General features: G+C 34.2%; 1 protein-coding gene across 5 annotated transcripts in view; it reads left to right on the top strand.

Moving 5' to 3' along the window:
• MAGI2 (membrane associated guanylate kinase, WW and PDZ domain containing 2) overlaps positions 1-22,467 on the top strand; it is a 1,340,829-nt gene that overhangs the window by 366,450 nt on the left and 951,912 nt on the right. For all 5 annotated transcript variants that reach the window (XM_078442525.2, XM_078442526.2, XM_078442524.2 and 2 more), the window contains exon 2: positions 18,610-18,726. In XM_078442525.2, the coding sequence (XP_078298651.1) occupies positions 18,610-18,726 (117 nt within the window). The remainder of the gene's footprint in view (positions 1-18,609; positions 18,727-22,467) is intronic.

The raw sequence follows: 22,467 nt of genomic DNA, 5'->3' as shown, positions 1-22,467 counted from the left end.
AGGTGAGCATTTATTTTATTAAAAAATATTTTTAATGTTTATTTATTTTTGAGAGACAGACACAGAGTGTGAGCCGAGCAGGGGCAGAAAGAGGGAGACACAGAATCTGAAGCAGGCTCCAGGCTCTGAGCTGTCAGCACAGAGCCTGACTTGGGGCTCCAATTCAGGAGCCATGAGTGAGATCAAGACCTGAGCCACTTAACTGCCTGAGCCACCTCGGTGCCCATGGGGTGAACATTTCTTAATGTGTATAATTGTCAAATCAGTATATTATACACCTAAAATTCATATTATATTTAAACCATACTTTAATTAAAAATTAAAAACATAAGTTAAAATAAATGAAAAGATATACATCCAGTAAAACAATAGACAGTTTGGAAAATTTTCCAAAATCCAGAATTATTTAATGCAAAAATAACTTGCACAAATAAATGTTAAAATAATGGAAAGAATTAAAAATTATTCCATTCTCTTACTTAACACCAAAACTATTTAGCAAAGTTTTAGATTCAAATGCTTCCTCCAAATCAAAATTAAAGTATATTTTCATATATAACTTACAGGATTATGAATTGGATTTCAGTCTTTTTTTATATACGTGTTTACATTTAGAAACATAAGTAACTGGATCTAGATTGAATCAGAAATTTTACATTATTTGGAGGAAAAGTCCCCTTAATGGAAAAAAATCAATTTTATTAATTAGAATAATGAAAAACTTTATTACTAGGTATATATCCTATTTTATATATTTTTGAATATCTTAACTATCTTTGAGCTGAATTTCTGTGCACCTTATGATATTGATTGAAATAATTCTCAGTGGAATTTACGTAATTATGCCTTTACTTATTTTTAGAAAGACTGCATAAAAGGTGACTCATGAAGTCTTTTATACTTTAATTTACTAACATCATAATGTTGTCATGTTAAAGAGCTTTATTTGACATAGGGCAGCTATTTTACTAATGCGAGGTAGATAAACCTATAATTTTTCAAGTAGTTTAAGGGCCAGCTTCACAACCATGTAGTAAGAACTATATTAGAATGTTAATAGATTTTTGCTGCTTTTCATTCCAAATGTCTCATAAAGCAAAAATTCAGTTTATGGTAGAGCAACAAAAACTCACCTTAAATTGCAGCATCACTTTTTTTTAAAATTCCAGGAATATAGTGATTCAAAAATGGCCATATATTTGGAGATTAGATATTCCAAAACAAATACTTTATAAAAAAGAATCACACACTTCTCAATTCATTATATGTCAAGAAACATCTGTAGAGGTGATTATTTCCCTTATAATAAGCTGAGTAGGGGCAATTGCAGAACTTTAAAAGTCTAAGTGGTAATCATTAAGGTTTACATTTAGGATATCAGTCAACTTTCCAGTCTGCTCTAAACAGCTACTGAGAGCCCTAATTCCTTACTAGGAAATTCATCCTTTTTGAAGTTAATACCAGATTAGATAGCAGTTAAATCTGGGAAAACTGCCAGTTGTTATTGCCATATTATTATTTTTTGTATTTGAAAGTGCTACTAAAGCAGACTTCTGCTGCCACCAAGGCTGAGGATGAGTGGCTTTTTATTATATGCTTATGGTCAGAATTCAATTGTTCACATTTACCTGCTGCCATTTTGGTCCTGCTTTGGCTAATTGACAAGTGGGAGCATCTGGGAGTGAATATTTAGTAACAACTCCCTGGAGAAGGTTTCTCGTGTATGTTTTATAACTTCGGTTGTAGTTCTCTGCCACAAAAATTTTGCTTGATTATATTGGCCTTCCTCATAAGGTGGCTCTACCTCTAAGCATTTGAAAAAACAAAAAAAAAAACAAAAACAAAACAAAACAAAAAAAAAAAAACAACCAACTGATCAACCAGACAAACAACATAAACAGAAAATAGAAATTACAGGGGATTTAAAATAGGAGAATCTGGGGAAAAGGTTGATTGAACTAGGAAAAGAAGTAGTAAAATGACCTGAGCTAATATGCATATTAGCAACTGGGAAATTCTCTTGGTAAATATTGGAATTTGTATGGAGGTATGGGGCACAAAGTGGGCTATATGTCTCAACCACAACCTGGATGCCAGGTGGACTGTTACATTGAAATGTAATTTGAAAGGACATTAAATTACATTTGAAATGAAAGGTGAATTTTAAGGAAACATATCAATGTTTATTATGAAGCAGGAATAAAAGGAAAGAAAGAAAGAAACATAACACTTGCACAGCATTCTCAGTGTTTTAGGCACTGTGACAGCTCCACGCATGAAAGGCTTGCACCTTGGAGGATGCAATAGCATTGTGGTGGCAAGACCCACAGTATCTATTCAGAGTTGCTGTGTGGCCATAAGATTAGCAAGAAACCGGGAAGGGAGGGGTGGTGCCTGGGTGGCTCAGTGGGTTAAGAGTCTGACTGTTGGTTTCAGCTTAGTTCATGATCTCATGTCCCATGAATTCATGAGTTTGAGCGCCACATCTGTGAGTTTGAGCCCCTCATTGGGCTCACCGCTGTCAGTGAAGAGCCCAGTTTGAATCTTCTGTCTCCCTTTCTCTCTGCCCCTCCGCTGCTCATGCTCACAATCTCTTTCTTTCAAAAATAAAAATAAAAAATAAAAATAAAAGATTGGCAAGAAACTAGGATAGTGTGTCTCGATGTGTCACTTATTTTGTATGCTCTTGCAGCCAATAGTTTTGTAAAATACTATAAAAATGAGTTACTAGAAAAAAATTTAAAATAAAAGTCCCTTGTGGTTTTTGTTAGTGTGTTTGTTTTGCTATTAGATTTAAAGCTTAAAAATGAAACCATCCTGACAATTACTGGCAATATTTCTTACTTTAAATTTCTGAACAGTATCAAGCAGTTCACCCACAATCACTGGATTAAGCATTATGCAGAAGTGATCTGGAAGCTCCAGAGTCCTATTTCAAGTGCATTTAGGCTATTGGGCCAAATTATTATGCTGTGTCCGTATAATAACAAAGCCACTACAATTTTTCTAACCATCTATTATCCTGAACACTTTATTTTGCCAAAAGAATCTTATTTTAGTATTTCTTATGCTGATTGATAACACTCCAAATATAGATTTGGAAACAATATTTGAAATCCCTATGTAATCTCCTCTGGAGTGTTGAGTCTTGATTAAGGTAGTTTAACACGAACTGTCCATAGGTATAGACTTAAGTTCACTTAACACATCTTACACACATGTATGCACAATGTTTGTTCTAAAGTATTTTAGCAAAAATTCCAGTATGTATTATTAAAACAACAACAATAGGTCAGAACCCAAATGATTATTTGAGTTGAGTTTAAAGAAAGACCCTTCACTTAGGTGATCAACTGGTTTAAAATCTCTAGGAAACTTAAGTCTATATACCTCCCTTGCATTAAATAAAGTTACACCTCAAAGCACATTTACCTATGTATAGTCCATCACCATCTGCACATTTCCAGTGTAGATAATACATGGAAAGTTCTGTGTCCAAGATAATTTTACCAATACAGAAACCAAGACTGGAGCAGATGTAAAAGAGTTCTATATATGGAACAGATCTAAGAACATCCTTCCACCAGATCTTCTAAACCTGGACTTGTGATTCAGATATCTCCTGGCTTCTAGTATTTTTCATGAAATGGTTTGTTTTCTTGAGAATTCATGTACTTAATGAATCTTTATGTTCTCTTATAGTCATTCCTCATCACTGAGAAATAAATAATTGTTTCAGGAAACAAAATAACTACACCAGCTGTAGCCTATTTTATCCAAAATTCTTTAGAATTCTAGAAATATTATAATTATTCCACATTTTAGAAAATTAAAAAAAATTACTTTTTTAGCTGGCTACAGCTAATAATAAATGACAAATGAAATGCCTACATTTTTTACCATATGCTTACTACTTTGAATATTAAATATTTTCTTTAGAAACTCTGTCCTTTGAACAATGTCTTTTGCTGCAGGCTTAATTTTAATAATAGATCCTCTAAAAGCTACAGATAACCTGTTTTTACTTCAAGAGTTTTATGTATTTTAAAAAGTTAACACTTGATTCTAAGTTTATAGTTAAATAAATTTAGACCTAAAGTTAAGCTTTCACTTTCAGAATGGGTAATGTGCCCTATAATCTTACGTTGATTGAAATAAAGAGAATGACAGAGAATATTTGCTTAGCAAATACTGTTTTGAAGCATGAAAAGTTACATACTAAAACTAATTGCGTTTGGCATCCACTTTTCTTCATGATGATTCACTAGGTCAAAAGCTACCATTTTCGCTAATATAAATTTCAGCTGAAGGCTAAATAGATGTATTTGAGTCTGTTCCATCATTTTCTGGTACTTTCTGGTAACATCATAATATGATCACATAACAGTTAATATTCTATACAGTTTCATACCTTGTGTGAATACATTGCAGATAGTAAGGATTATTTTAATTGTATATTTGATGATTCTTTTCTGTATGTTGATTGCTAAAGATGAAATTTGTGATGACAGATCTAAATCAATTTTAATATAACATTTATATTATACTCATAAATCATCATATACTTTAACTTCAATCAATCTTTTTCTCACAAAAATGTGATTTGACTATGGGATTTTTAAATTATTAATAGAATAAACTGAGTATGTATTTTACAAAAGGAAGTGAAAATCAGTAAATATTTTTTTTATACAGGCACCTTTAATCAAGACATAAAACTTGACCTCAAGATGCCACCAATTTTCCATTGTAAATGAAATGTAATGAGTTAGCATAATTTATAAAATTTGCTAATTGCCCTTCGTGGTCATGGATATTAATCTAGCTCTTAATACAAATAAGTCATGGAGCCTGTTAAACATTTAATGTAGAAAAATTAGGCATTTTTGAGACATAATGGGATCTTATTATTGTGTTGGACTATTACTGGTTTATAGTCTTTCCAGAAGTATTTTTATTTGCATCCATTTTGTTTATCAATGAGCAAATACCTATTAAATACCTACTAGGTGTCAGACTCTGCTCTCTCATGGAACTTACATTCTAACAACCTCTAAACAAACAGGCAAATAGATAATATAACTTAGGTAGTGGTAACAGCTATGCAGGCAAGTAGAGAAGTGAATGATGACAATGGGGTTGTGGGAGATAAGCAAGTTTAGGCAGGGTGAGGAGTAATATTTGAGCAGAGATATGAACCAAGTAAAACAGGGAAAGGGAAGGTAATTCAAAACATGGTAATTTAAGAATGAGGCACGATTTGTTGCAGCTCCTTGGTGATTTGTATCATGCTTATAAAGAACATGATTGCTATCTCTAACTCTTAGCATGCTGATAAGGTGATAGTTGTTTAGAAAGAATGGGAGTGATTTATTGAGATTCCCTTTCTGAGAGCCACTTGTGAAGGTAATCAGCGATAAGTTCCCTATCAGTATTCCAGGCTTTTGCAATTTTATCATGGACTGTGACAACATATTTGCATACAAATTATCCCTCAGTGTTTTATATAAATAATCCAAGTCATATAAATTGAAAAGCATCATCCTAAAATAGATTTGGGGAACTTTACTTTCAGGGAGAATTCTGGGATTTTTGTTCTAATATCCTCACTATTGACTGATTTTAAGTGAATCATAAGATCAATTGTTTGAGAGGGATATGGCATAATACCACTCACATCATCAATACAGTAGATTCTGTCTCCTATTACCTCCTTTTTTGCTCATTTGCCCAGTATGGTCAGCCAAGTTGCCACACCTTTAAAAAATAGTACCCCCTTGTCTCAACAGTCTAATCTCTGCCAGTGTCGCCATCATTTTCTCAATCACTCAGCTGAAAATCTTGGTGAAATCTTTGATTCTTCCTTCACCAAATCCAATTCTATTTCAGTCACCAACTCCTGTCCACTCATGTTTTGTTTTCTCAAGAATTAAGCTCAGCATTTTGCATGTAAGGCTAGGGTCTGAACTTAAAGCAGAACTTCAGACCTTTCTTTGGGCCCAGTACCATGGAGAATGCGACACACTTCTGTCAGCAGGAGCGGCTCATCCTTAGAGATGAGGAGCCACTTGTGTTGTACACAGAATAACCAGGTAATTCTGATAGGTCTTCTTTGGAACATGCTCTCTTGTGTGTTGCTGCTAGTTGCTTATTTCTCTTCTTCTTCTTCTCCCTGCTAGTTGCTTATTTCTAACGTAGAAGAGATATTGCCTGGCACAGAATCAAAAGACAAGTAAATGTTGCAGCCCTGTACTATGATTAGCCAAGTCAATTAATGTCTGAAATGCTTTAATCATTTGTAAATTAAAACTCAAGATACATGTTACTTTCATGTATTTTACCCTATTTACTGTATACAGTTCTTACGTTAGACAAATGCAGTGATAAATACTAAAAGGTTTTGAAATAAATCACATTCTACACACAGAAAGGGCAATCATATTATTGTAGCTAGTTAACGCTGAGTAGATGAAACTTTAGATAATCTAATTTTACTACTCTAGACTTCATATTCTGTATTTTACACTAAAGAATTTGAATTAAAAATTAGTCCTCAAATGTATCCTCTCTCACTGCAAAACAGAATTGTCTCATTTGAAGCTAGAATCAAGAATATAATAACATTTTGAGTCAAGTATAATGATAGCTACAAAATCACCAAAGATTACATATTGGAGAGGGTCTTTACTTAAAATGGTGTTTTCTGTCAAATATAAACCCCATCTTTAGCAAATTGTCCCTGAAATCTTCCTTCTTCTTAATGAATTGTTTCAAATATCTTTATTATTAAAAAATTAATAACTGTCATGTTGATATTAATAAAACAAGATAATTCTCAGGTCAGTGGATACTTTATTTTCAAAGTAGTGAAAATTTCAGATTTTTCAAGTTAGCTATTAGATATTATCTTTAAAAGTGTTACTCATGAAAAACCGATTATCATTGTACTATGTTGTAAAAATTATGGAGAAAGGAGATTAAAATCATTGTCTTTCTTTGCTATACTATGATTTTCAATAGTATATAATAAAGGCACATGGCTAAACAATCAATGTTAATATCATCCCAGATGATATTAAGGATTCTTGGTCACATACTTCCTAAAATATAAAATAAACATACTACAAAATATGTTTGTTTTTGTTCTTACTTTCAAGAACAAGAATATTTCTCTTAGATTATGGTGGTGATTATTTGGCAAAAGAAAGTAAAACTTCATTCAAATGAGATATTTACCATACAGGGTTAATTGTCTAAAAGCCACTTGTGTGACCTAACAAAAAACTCATAGTATCAGTTCAAAAAAGAAATATACAGAGGCACCTAGATGGCTCAGTAGGTTAAGCATCCGACTTCAGCTAAGGTCATGATCTGGTAGCTCGTGAGTTGGAACCCCGCATTGGGCTGACAGCTCAGAGCCTGGAGCCTGCTTCGGATTCTGTGTCTTCATCTCTGCCCCTCCCCTGCTCATGCTCTGTGTGTCTCTCTCTCTCAAAAATGAATAAAAAATTTTAAAAAAGAAATATATAGTAATGGTAGACAACTCTTTTATGATAGGAAGCTTTTCTGAACTTTTATAAATCACACTGACTGTATTGTTGCTTTCATGTATTTGAAATATTTATTAATACTAGGAACATCATTTAAGTCATCAATTGAGAAAGATTGTAATTCAACCAATATTTATTGAATCCAAATCAATTATACAGCATTATACTAGGCTTTAAAGAATAAAAGTTGCACTGGGCAGGAAAATGAAGTTTGTTCCAACTGAAGAATAGCAACATTTATCTCTACTACCCCCTAATTTTCATAATATAATGGTGATATTATGTGATAAATATTAGTGGGCAGCATAAAAATCTTTTCTACTTCTTGGGCGTTCCCACAGAAAGTAGTTACCTTCAGCTCCTCTTAATACAATTACCCCTTTAACAACACCCCAAAATGTGAACTCCTATACCATATGTTTGTGTGTATGTATTTCCTCCCCTTGTCAGATTTGTTTTTTTTATTCTCCTCTATGCTATTTCTTTTCATAAAGCAATAAAAATAACCTCTACTTATTGTCTTGATTCAAAATATATCCTTAGGTAAACAGTCACATAATATTTTCATTAAAAAATGTTAAGATTAAATAATGATAGGTCAGTCAAATGGAAGTTTACTTCAAAGAGATGTTTTCAGTAGGTTTCTGTTGCAAGCAGTTCAAAGGATGAGCTGGGTTTGCTTAAGATGGCAACCTCTAAATATCCCTTTATCAGCCCAAAAATCATGCACAATTTTACATGTAATCAGAGGACAGAAAGCAATCAAGAATGCCTTTGGAGGGGGGGCACCTGAGTGGCTCAGTGGGTTAAGCATCTGACTTCATCTCAGATCATGATCTCATGGTTCATGGGTTAGAGCCCTGCATGAGGCTCTGAGCTGACAGTGCAAAGCTTGCTTGGGATTCTCTCTCTCTCTCTCTCCCTTTCTCTCTGCTCCTCCACAACTCCCAGACATGCATGTTCTCTCTTGCTCCCAAAATAAATAAATAAACTTAAAAAAAGAATGCCTTTGGTTAATTGTATATTCTTTCTTCTTTCCCATTGTTGGCTCAGTCTTCCCTATAATTCTACAGGCAATACAGTCCCAGATGTCTAAAAATGAATTCTTAGGAAATTTTAATTGATTGCCTTTAGGTACAGATAATTGAATTTGCTAATCTATAGCACTATGTCTGGAAAGTATATAAATAGCCCCTAAAACTCTAGTTGGAGGAAGTAATTTTGTAATTCAGTGAAAGTCCATTATAATACAACTCACTCTCAGGGTCCACCACTATACCTCTTGTTTGAATCATACACTTCTCTTCCAGCCACTTGGGGGCACACCAGTGTTGGTAACAAGCATGGTTTTCTCTTCCAGCTTCCAGTGCTTGAGAGTTATTTTCCTCCCTCTTCCCTTTCCACTGCAATCTCAGAATGTCATTTGGATTCAATCTCTCAAACCCTCTGCTTCTCATTTCTCTTCTGAGTCAGACCAGGGCCTTGGCTTTCAGGGGTGAAAGAAGTAACAACGTAGAGGGACAAGAATGATAAAATCTTCTCTCTACCTCCATTCTCATAGCCCTCAGTGGCTATTTTCTTACTCCTTATTGTCCACCCACTTAGGCTTCCTTAACACACATATCTATGCATTCAAGCATGCAAACACACATCCTATTCCTTGAATGACATATGTAACTGAAGTAGGTGAGCTTAGATTTCTTCTGCAATCTGAAAATATCTTCTAGGCTTTGTAACCATCAATTTTCCACTATTATCCACTACCATTGTCTTTTCTACAGGGTCCATAGTATGTTTATAATACATACTATGTATGCAATCCTTACCTATTGGGCAGAGGAAGGGGGTATGCAGATAAAATGGCTAGGGGATTACAAGGTTTTATGGGGAAACACATTTCAGATTTTTTTTCATAATTCAGTGAGTAATAAAGTATTTTTAAGAATGCTCAGGAAATCTCAAAATGATTTTGTGTTTGCTTCTAAAATAGTAAATAGGGAAGAGATTACAGTTCATTTTATAGTGAAATCAAACCAAATGGATGATGATGGAACAAACTGAGGGAGGCAGGACCTCAGAATAAACTGTGGGCTGAGTATCTCCAAAGAAAAAGGGAGTTTGGGCTGAGCAGGGCTGTGAGGAAATACATGAGCACAGAGCTTATGGTTCCATAACCATTTATACAAGGGCATATGGAATTACCCTCCCAGTTGGCTGCCCCTCTTCTGCCTACTCCTAACCTATCCTTGCCCTGAGGAATCTTTGACAAGAATCCCCACCAAGGTCTTGGAGCTGGGGGTGTTCCATTCTAACTCCCTTTGAAAGAAGTGTTTGGAATTTTTAGAACCTGTCAGCCTAACTTGGAACTGAAGCCATTTTCCCCTTGCCCCCACCTCTCAAGAAGCATTGTTATACATGGCAAATGTAACAATTATGTGTTTCTAGCATACCATAGATAATATATTTTAGGTGCCTAATTAATTTAAAAGACTTATAGATGGGCCAAAGACATAATTATAATATGCTGCATTATTTCTATAGGAAAAAAAGAATGTTCTGCATTTCAAATAAACTTTTGGAACACACTCCTCATTAGTCGAAGTCAGCCTTGTAGCAATTCAAATCATGTGCCTAGAATTCTTATAACTTCATTAGCTGTAGTCTGTCAGGACACAGCCCTTATAGAGGATATATTAGTCTGTTCTTTGAAACCAGTTTTGTAAGGGAATTTCTTTGTATTGTCATTATAAAATGGGCTCATAAAAAAAGCTGTGGTTTTTTAAATCAGTTTGGGCAATGTGGTCTATGTCATCATACTTTTAAGGATGAAAACATTTGGAGTGAACTATTGATTGCACCAGGTCATCTGATGGTTTAAATTGTAGCAGGTTAGCAAAAAATCAAGTGAGAGGATTGACCTTGTTTTATCATTCTCAAAATACAAAATAATGTCAGATGTTTACAAATTTATTCTTGATAATACTTATCAGTTTTACCCACAATAAGTATCACCTCTTTAAAAATACAATTTTTCAGTTAGTTGACTTGAGGATAATAGCTTGCTAATATAAATGAAGGACACTTGAATATTCATTGCTCAAATATCATTCACATGTTCACTTTTAATTTTATAAGTGAATATGTTTCAGGCATACCTAATATGAGCAATTTGTTTTATGTCTTTAAAAATTAATGTGGATAGATGCTTGGATTTTCAAAAGACCAATTTTAATATTTTTATCACTGCATTTTTTTAAAATTATACTTAAACTCTGGAAAATAGTTTAAAAGGCAATAAACCAAGACCTCAAGTGAAGAACAAAACAAACAAAACTTTACCTGGTGAATTATGTAGATATTTTGGACAATAGTTTCTTCCTATGACCTTAGTCATTTTAAATAGAAACCTTAGAGCGTTGACATTTATAAATCTTTAATTAAAAATTTCAAATCAATTCATAACTATCCTACTATATTGTTTTCTCCCTTTAAACTTACAGTGGTATAATCTCTTATTTTAAAAAACAAATAGATTGAATTCAGCCAGATTACTTTTTCAACATATATCTTTTTTCTTTCATTATGTTGAATTTGTTGTGACATCCTGCTTTTTATAAAGAACATCTAATGTTTGAGTTAGATGAGCCAAAGAAATTAATAGAAAATACCCTATTCCTGCACTGAATTAGCCATCTTTAAATATTATAGAAAATTTAGATACCCTTGAGTTTGTTTTCAACTATGTGCCCATCCTTTACCTTTCGTTATTATAAAATTTGGGGGTAACGCCTATACAGCACTTAGCACAATACCAGGAATATAGCAAGAATTCATTTCTTCTTCTCTATGGGAACCTATAATCATAACTATAAGAACAACTCTAACATTTACTTTGAAACCAAGACTAACAATGAAAAATGAAACTCAATAATAATATCCCATCTGTGCAGTAGTAAGGGGAAGGAAATGATAAAAAGCCATTTTCAATAGAGCTGGAGAATATTATAAACCACTTACATTTATCTTTGTCACTTTTTCTGAAACAGCAATTATTCTCTGCAGTTTTGAATCTCCTAATGATTTGCAACTGCTTAATATATTTAGTTGACTCTTTTATTATTGCATTTCTTATACAAAATATGAAGAAAACAACTAAAATTTGAAGAAAAACAACACACAAAGATATTAAAACATGATGAAAAGGATTGACTATACTCTCTAAGATTACAAGTAACACATAGAAGGGATACAAATTTTCATATACCTAAATGTTTCCAGCTATGGAAAAGCAATTAACCAGATTAATTCATCTACAGTGAGTTACCATGGGTCTTATATGTGTACTCCTATTTAAAATAGGCAAAGGAGAATTACTGGGGGAAGAACAGTTTTACTGGCTCGCAATTTATAGAATGGCCTGTATAGATGAAATGCATCCAGTACTCCAGCCGCCTGAAAATGAGATGGGCCTCTAGATCATCAGAAACCACAGATACAATTTTCCACCTAAAAAGGGGTTGGAGCCTGATCCAGGAGACTGGATTAGATATGTCTGTCACCTATTTTGTGGCTGTGGATCTTAAAAGAATAAATCAACCTTCCTGTGATTTATTTCTCCATTTTTGAGGTAAGCCAAGCAGAAACAAGTTTTTGAAAAGGAACATAGCAACATAGCCTTATAATGCTTTCCTATTGTCTATTCCTCAACTTCCCCACCATCCAATAAATTAAGATAAAATAAATGTGCAATTACTCTAGGGGCATTATTTTAAGAGATATGGATAGACCTTTCTCTTCTTCCAATTTCTCCTAGACTGCTCTGCTTGGTTATTTTACTACTTATTTGACAAAGACAATGTATGAAGTCAATTGTCTGCTGACGGTCTTAGCTTCCTGGACAATTCATGAAAAAACAAACAAACAAACAAAAAAACCCAGGATCCTAGGGAGATATTATTCATGGCTTTATATCTTATGGACTATGGATAACTTGTGATCTATAATTATAAATACTTAATGAAATTAATTTGCTTGATTACAGAAAAAAAAGATCCTCAAACTCTAAAATGCACTTAGTAAACACTTTATATGGAAGCATAGAATTTAGATCTAGTGGAGACCTTATTTGGTTCTGCACATACTGTTATGGACTGAATGTTTGTCTCCTCCAAAAGTCATAAATTGAAATTCTAACCTCCAATGTTATGGTATTAGGAAGTGGGACCTTTGAGAAGTTATTAGGTTATAAAAGTGGAGCTCTCATTAATGGGACAAGTACCTTTAATAAGAAACATCAGAGAGATGATTTCTCTCTCAGCTATGTGAGGATACAAGAAAAAGATGGCCCTTTGCTGACTAGGAAGAGTGCCCTCGCCAGACACCCAGTCTCCTAGCTTCTTGATCTTGGACTTAGCATCCCGAACTGTAAGAAAGAATACCTGTTGTTTAAGCCACTCAGTGTAATGGTATTCTGTTATAGCAGCCCAAAATGATAAAACACCCATCTTTTACAAGTGAGAAAAATGAGACCAGAAGTGAAAGACAACTCCATGAGTAAGTGTTGGTGCACTACAGTATTTGTGATCTATTTATTCAGGAAAAATTACAGGGCCTTGTATATTAAGAAGGCACTGCTTTAGATATTGAAGTGAGAAGGGGGAGAAGATATATAATGAGTAGGGAATTCCCTGTCCTGGAGGGCTCACAGTTTACTATACAACATAATGTAGACTCTCCAGTCATTGTATGGCCTATTAGAATGTACAAAGTGCTTAAGAAAGGTGGCCTGGATATAGAAGTTCAGAGAAGGAAGAAGACCAAAAGATCACAAGGAAGGCCAAGGGAAGGATAATTTTAAGCTGAAGAGTGGATGAGAATTCCATGGGTAATATCAAAGGGAAGGCATTCTTATTCATGCAGTTTCTTCAATTGCAAACAACAAAGGGGAAACTAACAAAGGTGGCTAGGAAAATGCAGAATAAGGACAGTTCTATGTGTCCAGAAAGCAAAAATGATGGCTGCCACTTTCAGGGTGAATGCATTTTGCATTCACGTTCTTGGGTCACTCCACTTATAAGGTCCACTCCTGGAAGAGAAACTTTTATTGGCTAAGCAAGACACAAAGGCAGATTGACTAAAAGTCTAACCCCATTTAAACAGGATGAGATCGATTTGGTCAAAGAAGCACCAAATAAAGGTGCCGCTACCAAAGGAAGGTAGTGCAACATAAAGCACAAAGATGAGTACAAAATATAAAGCACAAACACAAAAATCAAATACCCACTTCAACATCTTGTAGAGGATTAATGGAGAAAACAAAAAACAAAACAAACAAACAAACAAACAACAACAACAAAACCTGAGATAAAGAGAAGGAAGTACAGGATGAATAGATGACATCAGAATGAGCCAGACTTTGGCTTTCTGGTCATCTTCACCTTCTTCTTTCTATGCACCCTCTACCATCCCAATCAGTAAATTACTCTTCTCAATGCACATTTAGTTTAGAAAGTGCAAGCTGATTTCAAGAAGCATTTGACTGAAGGGAAGAGAAAGTTTGAGCTAATAGCCATGCCCACTAATGAGGGATGGGACTACACCTGTCACGAACTAGCAATCAGACCCTTGGCACAAATATTACAGAGCCTGGTGTGTTTTTCCCTCAACCTTAGATAAGTGACCAACGTTAGCTACAAGACTACAACTAACAATTTGTCTTAAGGAAAATGCCAAGGAGTTTCTGTCCACCTGAGCTAAGCGGCATCTTCTTTCATAGCTTCCTCAACCTAGGCATTCAAGTAGTAAAGGGGGCAAAGCAGTTCTACTGGGCAAATTTCTGAAAACTTGGAAACCATAGAGATGCACACTACTTTCAAATGGTAACATTTACAGTTTTCATTCTCAAACTCCATGGGAGTTTCTTCCTGATGCTTTCCCTAGTCCCCATTTCATCTTTGCTCCAAGCCCAGTGTCAGATGATTTGTGAGAGCTCCACTTTCTTCATTTGCAATACAAATGAAGAGTTTGAATCATGTTCTGTCTTAAGGGTTCTTCAAAAGTTAACCTTTGATGTCAGGCTGAAAAGCTTGTTTGAGGTCATGTTGAGAAAGGACTTGACTGCTTTGAACTAAGATTTTTGGTCTTCAGCGGTGCCTGGATCGCTCAGTCGGTTGAGCGTTTGACTTCAGCTCAGGTCATGATCTCACTGTCCATGAGTTTGAGCCCTGCATCAGGCTCTGTGCAGACAGTTCGGAATCTGGAGCCTGCTTCTGATTTTGTGTCTCCCTCTCTCTCTGCCCTTCCCCTGCTCACATTCTTTCTCTCTCTCCTTCAAAAATAAATAAATATTAAAAAAAATTAAAAAAGAAGTTTGGTTTCCAGACTATAGGTTAAGAAACTTAAGTACATGTTCTTTAGCAGAATCATCAGCTTCAAATCCTTCCCAGATCTCTTACTAACAAATATGTGATTTGAAAACGTATTATATCTTCTAACTTGTTTTATTTTGTAAAATAAATGGGAAAAATCACAGTTAAATGAAGTATTTCAAAAATTTTTAAATATAATAAAGAGCTACTGAGCTTTTCAAAGAATATAATGGCTAAGGCATTGGCGGTGGCAGTGCTCTGCTTAACAGAATGATTGATGTAGGCATCTTCTAAGGCAGCAAATCTAGGTATCACTAACAAATGACAGAACAGAAACTCCATGGAAAAAAATAACAATACGACCAAAAGTTATAACTATGGCAAATAATGTAGCAGATTATTCATTTGTTTTAATAATAGGTAACATTTACTGAACACTTACCATGCATAATTTTTTAAAATGTGAACTTAGATACCTGAAATCAGGTAATCTTGAGACCCAAGAGCTATTTTTCAGCTCAGCTATTGCCCACTCCTGTTGCTTAATTCTTCTCTAATTTAACTTGCTAATTAAGGGAACATGTGCCCTTAAGTGTGTGTGTGTGTGTGTGTGTGTGTGTGTGTGTGTGTGTGTGCGCGCTCTCTACACATATATACATATATATAAAATAGTTCTATACCTACACATGTATCAGTTGGGATCATGTAAACTTGCAAATAACATAAAACCGTAATAGCTTTAAAAATATATGCTATGTAGTTGCCTATATTATTTTAGCTGCTCATTGAAGCCATCAGGGGTCTAGGTTGTTTCTAACTTCTATTCTACTCCAGTATCCTTAGCATGTTGGATTTTTCCCTTATGCATGTCATATCCCTTTATGGCTGCTTCATCTCAGAGAGCTGGTCTAGTTCAGTTAATAAAGAAATACTCTCCTTCTATGTTAGTTCTCAATGGCCAGAACACAGCTTCTGGAAGTTGAAAGGGCAGCCAGGAAAGTGAGGAACTAGGTCGTATGACTATTTCAGACCACTGTGATCCACGTCCTAAAGCTGAGCATATTTGGGCCTGAAACTAAGTCAGTATTCTTAATTAAAAAGAAGAAAAAAGAAAAGAAAAAGAACAAAGGAAAGAATACTGGGTAGGCAAGTAGCAGAAGTTCCCATAATAAGGATAAATAAATTTTTTTTACTTGAAAGATGTGGTGAAAAATTATGAAGAACAATAAAGTATTTGTGAAATATGAGGCAAGAGAAGTCCTTCCAAAATAATTGTCATCATTTATGTCTTTCATTTTAATTAATGGAAGAAATTTTATATTAATTCTCAGAAGCTTCAGCAGATCCTTCCATGGGGGGAAAAGTCACTGAATGAATAGACAGCTTTTTGCTGTTGTTTTCTTACAGAAGTTAATTTTTGAGAGGGTGAATGTAGCATATTTGTAGTAGAAAAATGGTTTAAACTGATAATTTGTTTCAGTGAAAAGAATCATCTTGGACTACAAAATGTGAGCTTATCCATGTAACATTAGGTGAGTGATTCTAGCTCACTTTAGTGGACAGACTGCATCTGTTGTTCTATAGTTAGCATTTTCTCCAGCTGCTAGAAAACATCTCATCACTTGGAATGTCCCACATATTCGACAGAAAGAAAAAGAGAAGAAAGCCGGAGTTCAGTTGTTGAAGGACCTGTGTACTTCGAACTCTGTGGAAATGACAGCTGAAAACAGGCAGGCATGATGCTGGCTCTGTGGCTGTAATGAATTAGCGGCAAGGGTAGGCATGATCTGTTGACCAGAAAAGACTGAGGGAGAAAAACAGCATTTCAGGCTCTCTAATAATTAACTACTTCAGAGGGATGTCAGGAAGTCCAAGACCCATGGAAATGCAGGACGTTTTGAGGTATACATAATAGGCAATCGTAGATAAGTGTTAGTTTTAAGTGACTCTCATATTTGACTGCTTTGCTTCTTTGACCAAAGAAATTGTTTTGAATTTGGAAAATTAGATGTACAAGCATTCTGGATGTAGTGTTTATGTGCACTCAATAAGCAATATGTTTGCCTTGGATATCATTTGTTTTATGATATCATATTATATTGGGTGGAAAAAACTAGATTGCAATTATTTGCTCAAATATATGAGAAACAGTGTTTGGAGAGGAAAAAATTTGATAGTCAATTCGGTTAAAAATATTATTTCTTATGGCGTCTTACTGAGGCTGTGCCAATAGGATAGGCAGCAACTGAAACAATGGATTCAGAAACTTCAGAAATGTTGTGATATGTAGTTTGCAAATACATTAACTACTGTTTGCATAAAAGGTGTTTGTGTTGCATATATGCACACCTGCATAATGCTATTTTACATGGTCATGGTGGTACAAATAGATTGATGAATTGTAATTTGGGGATTCAAAAAGACGAAGAGAATATGATTTATGTGACTCTTACAGATTTCCTATTCTATCTTTAATTTTTTGTCCTGGTTCAATTATCTAATATGCTTGAAAAGATAACCATTTCAGGAAGGATTATTTATATTTTTATAGGTATCTTGATTTATAATTTATTCTTTTAAATAGAATAAGAAGGGCCTTGGGTAAATCTTCATAATTTTGCGTAATTATCTTTAAATATGAAATTAGTCTTTGGTAGATCCACAGAGTACCTTTTCTTGCCTAGGGCTCAGTTTATTTTTCATTACATTATAATAGCAAATAGGCTTAAAATTATTTCTGGAATAATAATAATAATAATAATAATAATAATAATAAAACAATTATAATAATAAAAGAAAAATTACCTAAAATTTTTCAAACCTTGTCCCAGGTTAAAAAGAGCTGCACATAGAAAATTACTTGAAGGGGCACCTGGGTAGCTCAGTCAGTTATGTGTCCGGCTCTTGGTTTTGGCTCAGGTCATGATCTCACAGTTCATGAGATCAAGTCCCATACCAGGCTCAGCAGTGCTGGTGAGGAGCCTACTTGGGATCCTCTCTCTCTCTGCCCCTCCTGTACATGCTGTCTCTCTCTCTCTCTCTTTCTCTATCTCTCAAATTAAATAAATAAACTTAAAAAATAATTAAAATAACATTAACTCATACAGACACACTTTAAAAAATTATTTTGATTTATTAAATAAATGGAATGAAACATTAATATTTGTGTAGGTTTTATTCTTTTAACTTTTCAAATCACTGTATCTAAATCCATAGTAACTTTGAATAACTTAAAAATCTTCTCAAACCTTGAAGACATACTAAGTGAAATAAGACAGTCACTAAAGAGAAAATATTATATGGCTCCACTTATATCATATACCTAGAGCAGTCACATTCATGGAGATGGAAAGTAGAATGGTGCCTGTCAGAGCCTAGGAGGAAAGGGACAATGGAGGTAGTGGGTGGGTGTCTTTTTTGTCAGCAGTGCTATGAGATATACTGTGACATTAGTTCAGGAGTAACACATAACTTTTGACATAATACAGACTTCATTCTAAATGAAAAATAATTTAAAGAATGCCTTGTAAAATGCTGAGCACAGACCTGACAATTATCTCAGTAAATCTTATCTTTTATTATTATGCAGATAAATGTTTAAATGGGTTCATGAGTATATTTAAGACAGAATCAAATTACATACTTAAAACTTATTTTCCAGCATCCTTCATTAAGAAACTTTATCATTCTAGGAGGAATTGTTGATAAGGATCTTCGTCACTACCTCAACTTACGATTTCAGAAGGGTTCTGTGGATCACGAACTTCAGCAAATCATTCGTGACAACCTCTACCTCCGCACAGTGCCGTGTGAGTACAACAGACAACATTATTGTCTTTCTATGTTAAAAGATAAGTGTTCACCTATATGTCTATTATTTAAAAAAAAAGTTAAATTGTACTAATTTTTTATGGTGGACTTTGGGACAAAATTGATTTGAGATACGGATTTTTTTGAGATATGGAATTTTTAAGTGAAAAAAATTTAACTACCATTGTGTGGTTTATGATGATGTTGTAGCCAGATGAAACTTGCAGTTGTCAAGCTACAAAGCCTGTCTTACTTCTTAAATTAGTTTTGATAAATATGAACTCTAGTGCAGGATGTTGATGATTTAGAATGAATCATGATTGGGGTAGAACTCCACACTGTGAAACAAGAGAATGCAAATTAAATTTATTAGCTGAAACAGCTATTTTGTAAGTAGAATCTACCCAGTAACTCCCAACCTCATATCTGGTTTGCAGCAGGGGATCCTCACAAGTGAAAAGAAACTCATGCATTGAAAAGTAAAGCTAAATGTCTGTAACTCTTAGAAAGTGATAATGTTGAGTGTTGGGTACAAATGTCTCATATGCAACCTATAGAAATCCACAGAACAACAATCTCTGATTATGAGCAGGTGCTATTTCAAAAGAGAGGACCCAGTCAAATGATAAAATTCACACATCAACTTTTTAGTACCTGTCAGCTTATTTAAGAATCTTGTATTAACTGTAGCACAATTCAAGGACTTTTCAAGCCAGGTCCTAGATCCTAGGTAGATATCAAAATCCATTTCCTTCAAGTCCCATGATCCTCAGAGACTTCCCAATCTCTCCAAAAACTCTGTGGTGTTGTGTGTATTTCTTTTGTTTTAGCACTGCTCTGAATTTTAATAAACTCAAAGCTATGGGCTCTGGAAAATTGACATTAAAGACAGGAAAACTTGGCTATATATATATATTATTATATATATTATATATATATAAATGTTTAAATGTTTATATATATTATATATATAAATGTTTATTTTATATATATATATATTATTATATATATTATATATATAAATGTTTAAATGTTTATATATATTATATATATATAAATGTTTAAATATATATATATAAATGTTAAATATATATATATATATATATATATATATATATATATATATACACACACACATATATAGGGGGTGTCTTGAACTACCAGAACTATGCAAAAGGCATAGGTCATGGATGATTATACTGAACTGTTGAAAACACACAGAGAAGCGAAATGGATAATTCAGCACCCAACCCTTTTTACCTACGCACATCTTAGGAGGGGTAGACTTTTGCCATTGTTAACACCAAATGCCATCAAAACAAAAATGCCAGGGCACTACTATCACATATTCTTAAATGAGAATGCTTACTGATTGACATCTTGTCAGTCCAAATGCTACCCCTGTCAGTTTGTGTTAGTGAAGTGAATAGACTTTTGGGCTCTTGCTTTGAAACTAGAAGTTGAGAAAAGTGCATTCTTAAACTTGTAAGTTTGACATTAGAGTGATGGCCAGAGGAAGATGGATTAAAGTAAGTGACTGAACTATTTATAAGGTAACGGGTGGACGCATTTTCAAAGCTGTGATGTTGTCAGTGCAGCCATGTGCATTTATCTTTTGTGACATGAAAGAAAGGAGATCTGAAATACTGAATAAAGAATCTGGGCACTTTATTATGTTTAAAAGCTGAGAGAAACAGATAAGAGGCTGACATTCAGGAATACTTGTAGTCCTTGCTAAGGCGATGACATAAATAAGAAGTCTTAATTAAATATGTAGATAATAGGGATAAATTTTGCATTAGTTAATTAACTTCTTAAATAAGTCATCTCTCTTTAGAGTACAAAAGAAATACTATGAAGGAAAAATAAATATAAGGGTAAAATGACTAGGCTTATATGAGTAAACATAAAGAGTTTCATGATGTGATTTCAGTACAAGGTCATAAATTCAATTAGAAGTCCTTGAATAGCTCTTATAAAGGAGATGATTAGAAATGAATCTGAATATTGTAATCAAACAATTATTCTTTGAATTTGTAGCCACTACTCCTAATAGCCAGTTGGAGTAATACCATTCATTAAGGATGCTCTTAACTTGGCATAAAAGTGAAAAAGACATCTAAGATAGTGATGAGTCTGACTTATATCATCTCTAATTACTTTTATACTGATGTACTGGACCTACACAATCTACCATCTTCACTCAGTATATCTTTTAATAAAATGTTCAGACATATTCAGAGAATATGCAGCAAAAATGTGTCAGTCATGTAAAAAGTCCTGGCTTTGTTTGGAATCTTACATGTGTGTCCAGCATATCTACTGGTCTTGACTATGGAGTGATGTTTGTTACATATTTTCTTTGGTAAAAAAATTCTCATTGGTTTTCATATACCCAGCACCATAAAAGGAATAGATGTTACTGAAGAGTACGTCACTGCTCTTACAAATGCATACATTAATACGTATGCCTCTTGTGTGGTCGATAAATGGCTCCAAGAATAGGTCCTGGATAACTCCATGAAAAAACAAATTGTAGTCCATTGTAACTATGTGAGGGTGGCTTAACTATTTTTATAAGGCAAGACCCAACTGAATAATTCTGCTTACTCCACCGCCAGTAACTATGACTAGGAGGAAAGGAACAGTCTTGGCACTGGATTTCCTTGGTGTCTAGTGAATAAGAAGATTCTGGGGTGAGAGCTCCAGAGACACCCTCCCCTCACAAACCCCCATATACCCAGCCAAATTCAGTTGTGGCCAACTTGGCTCCTGTACCCCTCTCTGGAAAGGAATCTGGGCCCATCTTCTGGTTGATTTCCAAGCTAAGTGAGGGAGGGAGGTGGTTAGTCTAGCCCTTTTTGGACCTTAACTGTAAATAATATAAAATCTCATCAGTCTGTTCCCTGCCCCATAAACAAAGTTGACTGCATTTAGGCTTTTCATTTGTCCAGAACCGTATCTCAGGGCCTGATTTTTCAAAAATATATTTTTTGAAGCTGTGTCTCTAGTCTTGAAAGGCAGAGCTTGGTCACAGAGACAGGATTGTTGGGCATATAATGAACATGAGCATACACACTTCTGTGAATGCACACAGAAGCTCCCATGAGATCAGTTCATCCTTCTTTGAAATTGAATCGGGGAGAAAAGATCCTTAGGAACTAACTCTTGATATTTTCTCTAAAACATAAGCCGTCACATGATTTGCATATTAAAGACCTCAATTTGTACCTAAATATGTGTCTTTTCATCGCTAGTTGTATGATTTATGGGGGGTAAAAGTCTTAAGAGGATCCTGGTGTCCTAAAATGAAAGTTGATTTTTAAAAACTAAATACTGTAGATGAATCTTTCTACCATTAGATTTCAGGCTAGATAGGATTTTTATGTAAGGGAACTTCAGGAGACATTAGTAAATAATCATGAGACAAAACTGTTGTAATTTGGAATGTGATAAAGACTAACCAGGAAAAATGTATACACATAAAGGACTTGGAAAAGTTCAGAACATACATCAAATGGGATTTCAGTTACTTTAATAGTATACAAAGGACAATTTCAGAAGCACTAAGTTAGTAGCATCTATTTAGAGATTAGCAAGATTATTTAATTGTATCATGGTAAATGTGCAAAGTTAAGGCAGCATGGCTTGTTCTTTGGATAATATAGGTTCAAACATATATGAGGGAGTTTAATGGAATTAATACAGAAAAACATTGGATTAATTTTCAAGTGTTTAAA

This window comes from Panthera onca, chromosome A2 (assembly GCF_046562875.1).
Source record: "Panthera onca isolate mPanOnc1 chromosome A2, mPanOnc1 haplotype 2, whole genome shotgun sequence".
In the NCBI taxonomy this organism is placed as follows: domain Eukaryota; kingdom Metazoa; phylum Chordata; class Mammalia; order Carnivora; family Felidae; genus Panthera; species Panthera onca.
This window is presented reverse-complemented; position numbering and strand designations above follow the sequence as displayed.